This window comes from Macrotis lagotis, chromosome 1 (genome assembly GCF_037893015.1).
Source record: "Macrotis lagotis isolate mMagLag1 chromosome 1, bilby.v1.9.chrom.fasta, whole genome shotgun sequence".
NCBI lineage: Eukaryota > Metazoa > Chordata > Mammalia > Peramelemorphia > Peramelidae > Macrotis > Macrotis lagotis.
In genome coordinates, this window is record NC_133658.1 from 41,160,681 (window position 1) to 41,172,884 (window position 12,204).

At 44.0% G+C, this 12,204-nt stretch overlaps 1 protein-coding gene across 1 annotated transcript in view; it reads right to left on the bottom strand.

Annotated features, from left to right (window-relative positions):
- Positions 1-12,204, bottom strand: part of CNGB1 (cyclic nucleotide gated channel subunit beta 1) — a 106,332-nt gene that overhangs the window by 47,394 nt on the left and 46,734 nt on the right. The window contains exons 20-21 of the mRNA XM_074211170.1: positions 5,465-5,707; positions 2,646-2,808 (exon numbers count right to left, since the gene is read on the bottom strand). Coding sequence (XP_074067271.1) covers positions 2,646-2,808; positions 5,465-5,707 — 406 coding nt within the window. The remainder of the gene's footprint in view (positions 1-2,645; positions 2,809-5,464; positions 5,708-12,204) is intronic.

Sequence of the window (12,204 nt, forward strand, 5' to 3'; positions counted from 1 at the left end):
TTCCTAGCTAGGTGTCACTGTGCAAGTCACTTAACTTAGTTTCTTTATCTGTAAAATGAGCTGGAAAAGGAAATAACAAATCACTCCAGTATCTTTGCCAAGAAAACCCCAAATGGGGTCATGGAAGACTCAGACAAGGCAGAAATTACTGAACAATAAAAATCCCAACTTCTGGGACCCACCTGTGATTTAACGCCATTGCTTCCCCCCTCTAATTAGGTCCTATATGTCTTGATTATATCTTCCTTTGGACACGTTTGTTTGCATGTTGCCTGCCCCATTCATTTATAATCTCTGAAGGCAGGGTGTCTTTTGCTTCTTTTTCTGTCCCCAAAGCTTAGCATCTAGAACATAGTAGGAACTTAATGTTTATTGATTGATTGAGAATAAAAGCCAAAGGGGCCCTGATGACATGGTAAGTGGGAAAAGGACCTTAAAACACAAAAAAAAAGTCCTTAAGAGACAAAATGGCCAAGCTGGAGGGGCCATAGAATCCAGAATGACAGGACCTGGAAGGTCTTTAGAACATAGAATGTCAGAACTTTCCAGCTTAGATATACTTAGAATTTACAACAAAATGTCAGAGCAAGGAAGGGTCTTAAGACAAAGGAAGGGAGAAAAGGATGAAGGAGGGGAGAAAAGACTAGGGAGGGAGGGAGGGAGGGAGGAAGGAAGGAAGGAAGGAAGGAAGGAAGGAAGGAAGGAAGGAAGGAAGGAAGGAAGGAAGGAAGGAAGGAAGGAAGGGAGGAAGGGAGGGGGGAAGGGAGGGAGGGAGGGAGAAAAGGAGGGAGAAAAGGAGGGAGAAAAGGAGGGGAAAAGGGAGCAAAGAAGAAAGGGAGGGAGAACATTTAAATGACGATTGTGACCCACTGAGGTCTAGTCTTTCCTCCCAGCCTCGGACAGTCAGTTAGCACCCCATTCAGTCCCGCCTTCTGTCCCAAACAGCAGACCAATCCAAACACAACCAAGATGCCCCAGAGCCCACACCAAGTTCTGCCCATTTCTGCCCCGGCCCGATGAGGCCCCACTCGCCCGTCTCTGAATGAGGCTCCCAGGACTGGGAAGTGGCAGAAACTTCGGAGGTCATTTAGTCCGAACTCCTTATGTAGCAGATTAGGAAACTGAGTCCCCCAGAGAGTAAGTGAGCTTCAAAGGTGGCCCGGGTGGCAAACTGGCAGAGCCAGGAGCCAGCCCCAGGGCCTCGGTCTCCGACCCCAGTTTCTTTGCCCTAGAATAGAGCTTGCTTGCTTGCTTTGGGGGCCCGGAGGGCCCCCTTTCTGAGGGCCTTGGATCTGAAAGCCGGAGGGCTAGCGCCGCCCGGAGTGCGGGGTGGCTGGTCCCTGGGCGGGGCCGCCACGCAGCACCCCGCTCCCAGCCCGGCTTAAGAGCATCTCTTCGGGGCCCCCCTGCCCGGGCCGCGGCTGGCTCGGTGCCCGGCAGGCTCGGTGCCCCCGGGCCTACTGCCTGCTCCTCGTTAGCAGCCCGAGCCCCCAAGTGCAGCCGGCTCCGGGGCACGGCTCCTCCGACCGGCCGGGACGGCATTGTTCAGCACAGGCCCGGGGCCCAGCCCCTCCCTCAGTGGCCACCCCCGAGGAGCCCTTGATCCGAGGGCCGAATGGGGCCCAGCGGGGTGGGGAGGGGCATCGCAGGGTGGGTGGTCTCCCAGGCCCGAGAAGAAAGGAAACTGCCGTCCCCTTTCATCTGTCACCGAGCTCAAAGCCGGCCTGGGGGGCCTGGCCCGTGAGGGCCAGAAAGGAGGGTTGACCGCAGGCCACCAACCCTCCTGGGACTCAGCCATGTCCATTTGTTTCTCTCTCTCTCTCTCTCTCTCTCTCTCTCTCTCTCTCTCTCTCTCTCCCTTCTCCCTTTCCCCTCCCTCTCTCTCCTCTCCATCTATGTCTCTCTAGAGCCATCTCTACACCTCTGTCTCTCTATTTCTGTGTGTGTGTGTGTGTGTGTGTGTGTGTGTGTGTGTGTGTGTGTGTTTCTCTCCATTCCTCCCTCCCTCTGCTCAGCAATTTGCAAGTCCAAACCACTGAATGGACTTCTTAAGCGATGATGTTTTTGAAAACTGGCGAGGTCCTGCGTGATTTCCTATAGGACTGGGGTGAGAAATACACAGGGGCGGAGCTCTAGGGCGGGTTGGCATTGCCTTTCCCTCTGGAAGCTGGTTGGTTGGCAGATCCCCAGCCAATTCCCAAACATCCCAGGGAGGTGAGGAGATGCCAAATGTCATCCAGCATCAGTTCAGAGAGACCTTTAGAGGTTATCGAGTCCCAAACCCCCTTATTTTTATAGATAAGAGACATGTTAAATGACCTGATCAGGGTCACATAGATTCAAAGTAGCAGAGCTGTATTTGAACCCAAGTCTTTTGATTCCAAATCAAACGCTCTTTGTCCACTCCACCATGCTGAGTCAAATGGGAGACTGTCCTGTATATCAACATATCCTTCGAGCTGCAAATCTGAGTTCTAGTCTTTAATCCTGACCAAGTCACTGAACCTCTCTTTGGCCCAGTTTTCCCACCTTTCAAACAGTGATAATCCCTGCCCTGCTTTACTTCTCATGGATGTTAAGTTACTTCACAAGGCAAAGCCATGGGGAAGAAAGCAGGAAAAGCCTGGCAATGTGTCATCCATTACCTGGTGGTTCCCAGAGCTTGACCAGGCACCATGAGGGTTTCTGACTTGGCTGGGGATGGTGGTGGCAACACTGGGCTTGGGGGCTTCTCCTCCACCTGGAGGGGCTCACTCTCAGCGTCAGCATCTTCAACTTTCACAGCCGGGTGTTCTCTGGTGGCAGGCACTAGAAGAGAAGGAGGAGGAGAGAAAAAATTAACAGCCAGAGACTAGAGATCCCCCTGGACTCACTTAGCAGAGCCCCCAGGACCTCGCTAATTATTGGTTGGGGAGAGGAGCCACTGCTGAAGAAAAATGTGAAAATTTTGTTTTTGTTTTGCCCTCTGGCAAGAGTCACCTCTCCACTCTCTAAACATCAGGTTTCTTGCACAGTAAACTCTGGTCCAGATGTTGGCATCTGGAGAGCCCTCTGGAAATGGCTGAGTTCAAAGCCCTCTGCCCAGTAAGGGAGTTCTTCTGGCCGTGGCCCAGATTGTCAACTACACCACTTATAAATAAGTCATTCTGGGTCTGCCTCCATGAGCCCAATTTTTATATTTTCTCCCTTAGATTTCACCTGCAAATTTCCCAGAGTTCAAAATGTGTGAAAAGTGAAAAAGAAGTATGTCCAGGGTGAATCCCTGCGCAGCTTTCTGGAAGGGAACAAGCAAAGTCTATTGGGTGGACCAAAGGTGGTACATGAGCTGAGCCTCAGTCAGATTCTAAAGTCCAGAAGTTGGCTATTGGTGAACCCTGCTTCTCATTTCTGACCCTTTGCTCCACTTTTGGTACCTCCCTCTAGCCCCACATGAGAAGATGTCTCATGATAACCAGCCCACTCCCATTATGGGGTATCACACCATCATTTAGATGATTCATCTAAATCATTCACCCTGTGGAATGTTAATTAATATGTCACTAATAGTGATATTTCAGGCAACCATGGGCAAGATTTTTTGGAGTGATCTCTTAATAGAGTAAACCAGTCCTCTCGAACTGTTGAAGCTCCTTCTTTCAAAACTCAAATCGGCCACTACTTCATCTAGGAAGCCTTCCTTGTTGCCCCGGTTGAAAGATCTCTCTCCCCCAAATCTAATTTCTTCTATCATTCTTGCCTAAAAATCTCCTTTATACTTATCTTATTCTCCCTTTCATCACAGATGTCTACACACATACAAATAAATATCAATATACATATATATATGCATGCAAATATTTGGGGTGGAATGGTAAATATATATAAATATAAAATATGTTATAATATACAAATATAAATAAAATAAATAAAAATAAAAATCTATATATATATAGAATTGTAAACTGAGGACAAACAATAGTGGGTGCTTAATAAATGTATGTTGAAATTGTGGCTTCTCTTGAATAAAAAGCTAACATTGATGACCTGATTCTACCAGTCCTAGTTGTAAATAAAGATCAGTGAGGTTGCTGTTGGCCAGAAGACAGCTCAAAAAAATCCAGTATCAACAAAAGAAGGTCCCATGCTTGCTCAAGGTCCTGTATCCAGTCACCTATCTTACAGTGAGAAAATGCCTTTTAACTCCTATTTTATACCTGATGGTTTATGTGTCCAAGATCCAATTTAGAGACGACCCCCCCACCCCAATAAAAATAATGGTGAATTTGAAGTCAGAGGACTTAGGTTCATGGTACAATGGACAGAGTACTGGACTGGAGGTGGGAAGACCTGAGTTTAGATTCCAGTTTTGGCACTTATCACCTAGGTAATCACAGGCAAATCACCTAACATCTCTGGTTCTCAGGTTTCTCATATATATATATGTATATGTATATGTATATATATATATATATGTATATGTATATGTATATATATATATATATGTATATATATACATATATGTATATATGATGAAAAAGTTGGAGTTAATGACATCTAAGGCTCCATTTCACCTTTAGATCTATGACCTCCTGATGTACTTTTTATGGGAGTTTGGAACAAGTCCTTCTCTTTCTGTATCTTAGTTCCCTCATTTGTAAAGCAAGAAAGTTGGACTCTGATCCCTTATAGTTCCAGGTTTATGATTAAAATCAGATAATGAGCTTAAATGTTTTTTTTCAAACCTCAAAGAACCAGACAAATTTGAATTATTGTTATAATCCTGTGAAAGACCTCAGAAGCTTTGGGCTGAAAGGTGGAGATGGAGGGAAAATAAGGCTTCTCCATTCCCGTGATGCTTCTTGGTTTAGCATGCCAATAGACCTAGGTCAGGGGATCTAAACTTGGCATCCATGAACTTGCTTTTTTTCTTTAATATTTTGATACTTATATTTCCATATGATTGTTTTCCTTTGAAATCTTAAAAAATTAAGATTTTATTTTATTCACTTAATTATTCACTTATGTATATTCCCTTAATTATTCACTCCTTTTTCTTATATTCACTTATTCACTTCTTTTACTAATATTCACTTCATTATTTAGTAAAGGTGACTATAAATTCCAACATACTACCAAAAGGGTCCCACAAAAATGGTGAAGAACCCCTGGACCAACTGCCAAAGGATCACTGACTTCCATTCCTTTTCCATATCCATCCCCTTTTTTTAATGGCTATCTGCCAAAAACAAAAGTCAACAACTTTTGCACCCTATTTAGGCTGGCACAAAACTTGCCCATCTTCCCATAGAAGTATTAGTCCAGCAAGATAGATACAGAGAGCACACCCATTTACTTACAGGCAAGACAGAACAGTTCAAAGACCTGCCACCATACCTCTAAGTAAGGCCCAGCTGAGAACATGCAGATACCGAAGCTGGCATGCACTACTACATAAGGCTGCCATGCAAGGGAAGGGTCATACTACCTAGACGGCGGACTGAGCTCTTTGCCTCCTTCACGAAACTGGGTTTCGACACCGCAGTCCTCCTGTTGATGAGGACAGGAATGCGGGTGGTGGTATATCGGTAGCTCGGCACATTAGGGAGATGATCAGCTAGGTTTTGGGAAGCAACATGGGGGGTCCTGTGGCTAAGAGGCTTGTCTTGGACCAGGCGATCTAACTCCACATCTTGACTTTGCTTAGACATGGCACAAGAAGCCTCAGACCCTTAAGCAAAGGCCAGGACCCCGGAGACTGTAACAAGAGAAACAGAATCAGATGAGATGTAACATGGCAGCGGCAGCTAGGCAAGTAGCTCCCTTTGGACCAAAAAGCTGCAATGATCCTGTGACTGGAGCTCCCAAAGATGAACTCAAATTGGACTTATATCCATGAAGACTTTCTTAGTTGAAAACCCCAAAATACAGCACCCCTAGCACCCTTCATGCCTTGTTCCCCATGTCTGGGACTCTCTTTTCCACTTTGTCAATTCCTTGGCTTTTATAAGAAGTCCTTCCTGATCATCCTCAATCTTAGTGACTTCACCCTGAAACCACTCCCAATTTATCCTGTATCTATTTTATGTATATAGTTATAGAGCAAGGACTATAATTAATAAAAGTTTGAATTGAATTCTCCTACCCAGGATTTATATTCACTTATTCACTTATTTTACCAATATTCACTTCACTATTTAGTAAAGGAGGATATAAATTCCAACATACTACCAAAAGGGTCCCACAAAAATGGTGGAGAATCTCTGGATCAACTGCCAAAGGATCAGGTGGAGAGCTCAGGTAACCTAAGCCACTTTCCCTCCATATTCAGGATCTTAGATTCATATAGTCAGAAAAAAACCCATAGGTGCTCAGAATTAGAAAGGGCCTCCCCCAAATCTCAACCCCAACCCCAACCCCATTTGGAAATACTCTTAAGTGGTCTTCCATTCTCTCTGTTTGAGTATTTGAGTAATATGGTGACAACTCCATCAATCAATCAATAAACATTTATTAAGCCTCTGCCCCTCATGAAGCAGATCATTCCTGGTTGGACAACTTTGGTTATTACAAAGTTCTCCCTTCTAAGTCATCTTGTTGCCTTTATATAGCAAATCAACCTACAAGCATTTATTAAGTATTTACTATACTCTGCACTAGGAATCTAACTAAGATTCAAATATCTAAATGGAACAATCCCTAATTGTAAGGGGTTTATATTCTAACATGTTGAGTTCTTTGTGGTTATCTTGTGTGGTGAGTCAGAGTCTTTGTTTTGTTATTCAAGCCAGATTGGAAGATCCTCAAAAGGTAGGAACCCTATTTCGTGCACCTCTGGAATCTCCCATAGGAACTAACAAAGAGTTAGCAAGAAACAGTCAACATTCAGTAAAGGCTTGCTGAGTTGAAAACCAAAATACTGAAGCAGCAAAACCCAGTTATAAAACAATTTTTGCTGAAGCTCTGATCATTCTGAAGGTCAAATTATATTATGCCCTTCTCCACTCCTTCATCACTTCATCAGTAGGTGAAGCACATAGGTCTCACTATGACTAAGGAAGAGGAAAAAGGATTTTTTAAAAACTGTATTTGAGAAAAGAGGGAAAGATCCACTGCTTCTGAGGAAGGGACAATACTAATGGATGATGGAGAGAAGGCATAGCTACTTAGTTTTTCTTTTTCTGTTGATTATTTTAGCAAGAAGAATGATCTTTTAAACTAGAAGGGACAGAACCACCATGGTTATGATTTGATATCCATGATCAGTAAAGAAATGACAAAAGACACTTAGCAGCCCCTGATGAGTGCAAGTCATCTAACCCAAATGCCTACATCGCAGGTTGCTAGAAAAACTGCCAAATATCATTCCTAGGTGATTGTCATTGATTCTAAAAAACTGTGTGTGTGTGTGTGGGGAGAGAGAGAGAGAGAGAGAGAGAGAGAGAGAGAGAGAGAGAGAGAGAGAGAGAGAGAATTCTTGGGAAAATTTCAAAATGTATTATTAAACGAATTGGTTTTAAATTGAGAGAAAGAACAATTATCACAAAGAACCAACATAACTCCATCAAAAGTAACACATCCAACCTCAATCTTGAAGACTAGATTGTTAGATCAGGCTAGTGCTCTTGGGATAGAGACAGGGACTGCATCTGTGATTTTCCAAGTAGAGGGAGTTATTTGGTGATAAAATTCTACCGATCCAGGACAATACTCATAAGAGTGACTCCAGAGCAATGAGGCAATTTATTTGCCTAGAGTCACTTACCCAGTTATGATTCAGAAGCAGGATTTGAATGCTGGTCTTCATTTGAGGAATAAAGCTATAGTTATATAGCTCACCTGTAATTTAGGAAAAAGTATGTCTAGATATTTCACGTTATTCTTGTGGACAAGATGGTAACAGGTTAGGTTATAATATGTCTGGGAGGATTTGGAACCAGTTGAATAACACAAAGAATTATCATTAATGGCTTGGTGTCAGTTGTACAATGGTATTTCCCCAGGAAACTTGTGTTGTTTTACAAGATTACTGTTAAAGGCACAGATATCATATTTATCAGATGTGCAGATAGCAAAAACCTTGGAGGGATAGCTAACTTGCTAGAGGGTATTCAGGATCCATAAAGATCTAGAGAGACTACTATGTTGGGTTGAATTTAACAAGATGAAATTTAAAGATTTGAATACAAGTTCAAAAAACTCAGCTTCATAATTACAATAATTAGATAGCAGTTTGCCTGAAAGAGATCGGGGGTACTGGTGGGTTGTAAGCTATGAGTCAGCAGTGGAATGTAAAGTCAAGAATGCTAATGTCATCTGGGGCTACATTAGGAAAGACTTAACTAGGGAAGTAAATCCACTGTACCCAGCCCTGATCAAACCACATCTGAATAATTGTGTTCAGTTCTGAGTACCACATTTTAGGAAAGGATATCCTAAAGCTGGAGAAGATCCAAGGAAGATGGATGGTTACCAGGATGATGGAGGGTTACATGTCTCTACCATATGATGGAGCCATTGAAGGAATCTAGATGCTTAGCCTAGAAGAAAGGGACACTTCAGAGGCACATGATCCATTAAACATTGATTCAGTGTCCATGATGTGATATTTATGTTTACTTGCCCCCAAAAAGAGATCTGGAAAAATGGGTGAAAACCACGGTGAAGCATATTGAGATCAGATTTAAGGAACAGTTTCCTAAAAATTAAAACTGCCCAAAAGCAAAACAGTTTTCCTGAGGTTATAATGAGTTCTCCTTCACCAGAGTCTTTGAGCAGATGTGCAGGAATCATTTTTGATCATGTTGAAAAGAGAGATTCTCAATGAAATTTGAGTTTGTACTCAAAGGTTTCTGCTCTTCCTTCTGACTCTGAAATTTTCAGGCTATGGAATTCTTCTAGAACCTGGAATGGTAATTTGTTTTTACATCAACAGCTACCAAGTTTGATGCCCTAGTTCTGGGAGCATCCCTGAGGGCAGTCACCCCTCACACCTCACCCTGTTTAAGGGTCTAATAATTGACTATGTTAGAATAAAGCTATTGTAACCCATCAACTAATGGGTCATGTGTCCCTGAGATTGGGAGCATGTCATTCCATACCCTTCATTCAAATTTCCTTCACTATTAGTGCTCCATTTCAACCATTTATGGTACTGAAGGTCTCCTCAGTAGAGCTTTCACAGGTGAGCCACTGGTGCTGAAAGTTAAACCTACAAGAATCTTCCAGCTGGGGGGGGGGGGGTGGAGCCAAGATGGCAACAAGAAGGGATTGAGTCTTAGGAGCTCTCTGATAAAACTCATCAGCTAAGGACTCTAACTAAACTTTCAAGAGACAGAACCCACAAAGGGACCCAGTGAGGCAGTTCTCCTACTCAAGGTAACCTGGAAAAGAGCAGAAAGGCTCTGCATCCCGGGGTCAGAGGGGTGGCCCGCCAGAGCGAAAGAACTTCAGCCTCCAGAGGCAGCCCCAGAGCACTGGGAGTCTCAGCTCACAGCAGTGGGGGCGTCTCCTGAGCTGCATCCCGGGGAGCACCGGGCACAAAGTGGGGGAACAGTGGGGGACCTCTGCCAGAGAAAGCATGTGGAGCCCAGCCCTCGGGGCACACAGGGAGCAGCATGATCTTTCTGCAGCCCAGAGCTGGAAACAGAAGCAGGTGGAGCCCGTAAGCAGGAGCCTCCAGGGCATGAGCCCATTGAACCTAGGGAGGGGAGTAAAGAGAGAGAGAGAGAGACTGCAGAGCTCTGTCCTCTGCCCCTGGAACAGGACTCTGGGGCTCTGACCACATTCAGATCCTGATCCCAGTCTAGGCCCCCCCCATAGAACAGCAGCGCCCCCCCCACCTCGGCCCCATGATAGAGGGGGCGCTTATGGTCATTCACAGGCCAGGAGGGAGGACAGAGTCTCACACACTGAGACCTTTGTGGGAGTGCCCCAAAAGCTCTGGAAGCACCTCCAAACCAGGCCCAGGCTGGGAAAATGAGCAAGCAGAGAAACAAAAGGAAGACTATTGAGAAATATTTTGCAAATGAGCCCAAGAAGGATCAAAATACTCAGTCTGAAGATGAGAAAGCACAAGCTCCTGCATCTAAAGACTCCAAGAAAAACAGAAATTGGGCTCAGGCTATGATAGAGCTCAAAAAAGACTTTGAAAATCAAATGAGGGAGTTGGAAGAAAAACTGGGAAAAGAAAGGAGAGAGATGCAGGAAAAACATGAAAATGAAGTCAGCAGCTTAGTCAAGGAAATCCAAAAAAATGCTGAAGAAAATAGCATGCTAAAAACCAGCTTAGGTCAAATGGATAGAACAGTTCAAAAAGTTATTTAGGAGAAGAATGCTTTAAAAAGCAAAATTGGCCAGATGGAAAAAAGATAAGAAAACTCTCTGAGGAGAACAAATCATTCAGACAAAGAATAGAATTCAGGGAGATTGATGAATTTACCAGAAATCAGGAATCAATACTTCAAAACCAAAAAAATGAAAAATTAGAAGAAAATGTGAAATATCTCATTGAAAAAACAACTGATATGGAAAACAGACTTAGGAAAGATAATTTAAAAATTATTGGAATACTTGAAAGTCATGATCAAGAAAAGAGCCTTGACATCATTTTCAAAGAATTACTACAGGAAAATTGCCCTGATATTCTAGAAGCAGAGGGCAAAATAGAAATGGAGAGAATCCACCAATCCCCCAGAGAAAGAGATCCCAAAAAAACCAACCCCTAGGAATATTATAGCCAAGTTCCAGAACTCCCAAGTCAAAGAGAAAACATTACAAGCAGCCAGAAGGACACAGTCAGAATCACACAGGACTTAGCAGCAGCTACATTGGAAGCTCGGAGGGCTTGGAATACAATATACTGGAAGGCAAAAGAGCTTAGAATGCAGCCAAGAATGAACTACCCAGAAAGGCTGAATGTCCTCTTCCGGGGAAAAAGATGGACTTTCAATGAACCAGGAGAATTTCAAATGTTCCTTTTGGAATGGCCAGAGCTGAATAGAAGGTTTGATTTTCAGATACAGGACTCAGGTGAAGCATGGAGATTGGAGGAGAGGGGGGAAATATGAGGGACTTAATGAAGATGAACTGCATGTATTCCTGCATAGAAAAATGACACTGATAATACTCATATGAACCTTCTCAGTTAATAGAACAGGTAGAGAGAGCTTTTATAGTTGAAGCACAGGAGAAAGCTGAATTCGAAGATAAAATATGGTGTAAAAATGGAGTCAATAGAAAAAAAGGGAAATGGAATGGGAGAAAGAAAAAGGAGAGGGGGAATAGGCCAAGATATTTCACATAAGATTTTTTTTATTACAATGAGCTATTGCAATGATATGGAAGGGGGGAGGCAAGGGGGAATGAGGGAACCTTTGCTCTCATCAGAGGTGGCTAGGAGAGGAAACAGCATATATACTCAATGGGGTATAGACATCTGGAGTAAGAAGGAGGGGGGAGCAGGGGGAAGGGGTGGGGATGTGAATAAAGGAGGAGAGGATGGACCATGGTGGGAAACTGGTCAGATATAACACATTTTCTTTCTTACTTCTTGCAAAGGGCTGGGATTGGATGGCCTGCCCAGGACCATGGGGCCAGGTGGATGCTGGGCTTAAGGGGTGGTATGGGGGCTCAGGGCTTCTTGGCCCCAGGACCAGGGATCTGTATGCTGAGTCAGTCAATGACCCTACAGCAGAGTCAGAGTGAAAGGAGAGAGAGAAAATAGAGTACATGGTAGTGGAGAAATAAGAAAGGAGGGAATTGCGATCAGCAATGGCAACAGTGGAAAAATATGGAAGTAACTTTTGTGATGGACTTATCATAAAGAATACGATCCACCCATGACAGAGTTGTTGGTGTTGGAACAAAGACTCAAGCACATTTTTTGTTATTATTATTTGGGGGAGGGTGCAGGGCAAGTGGGGCTGGGTGGCCTGCCTGGGGCCACATAGCGGGGTGATCTTTGGGTGTCTGGGGCCAGATTTGGACCTGGGTGTGCCTGGCTCAAGGACCAATGCTCTGTCTGCCACCCAGCCGTCCCTACTATTATTACTATTTTATTTTATTTTGGGTCTTTTCTTTCTTTTTTGTTTTGTTTTTTGCAGGGCAGTGGGGATCGGGTGGCTTGCATGTCACACAGCTGGGTGATTGTTGGGTTTACGAGGCTGGATATGGACTCAGGTGCTCGTAGCTCCAGGGCTGGTACTTTGTCCATTGTGCCACCTGGCC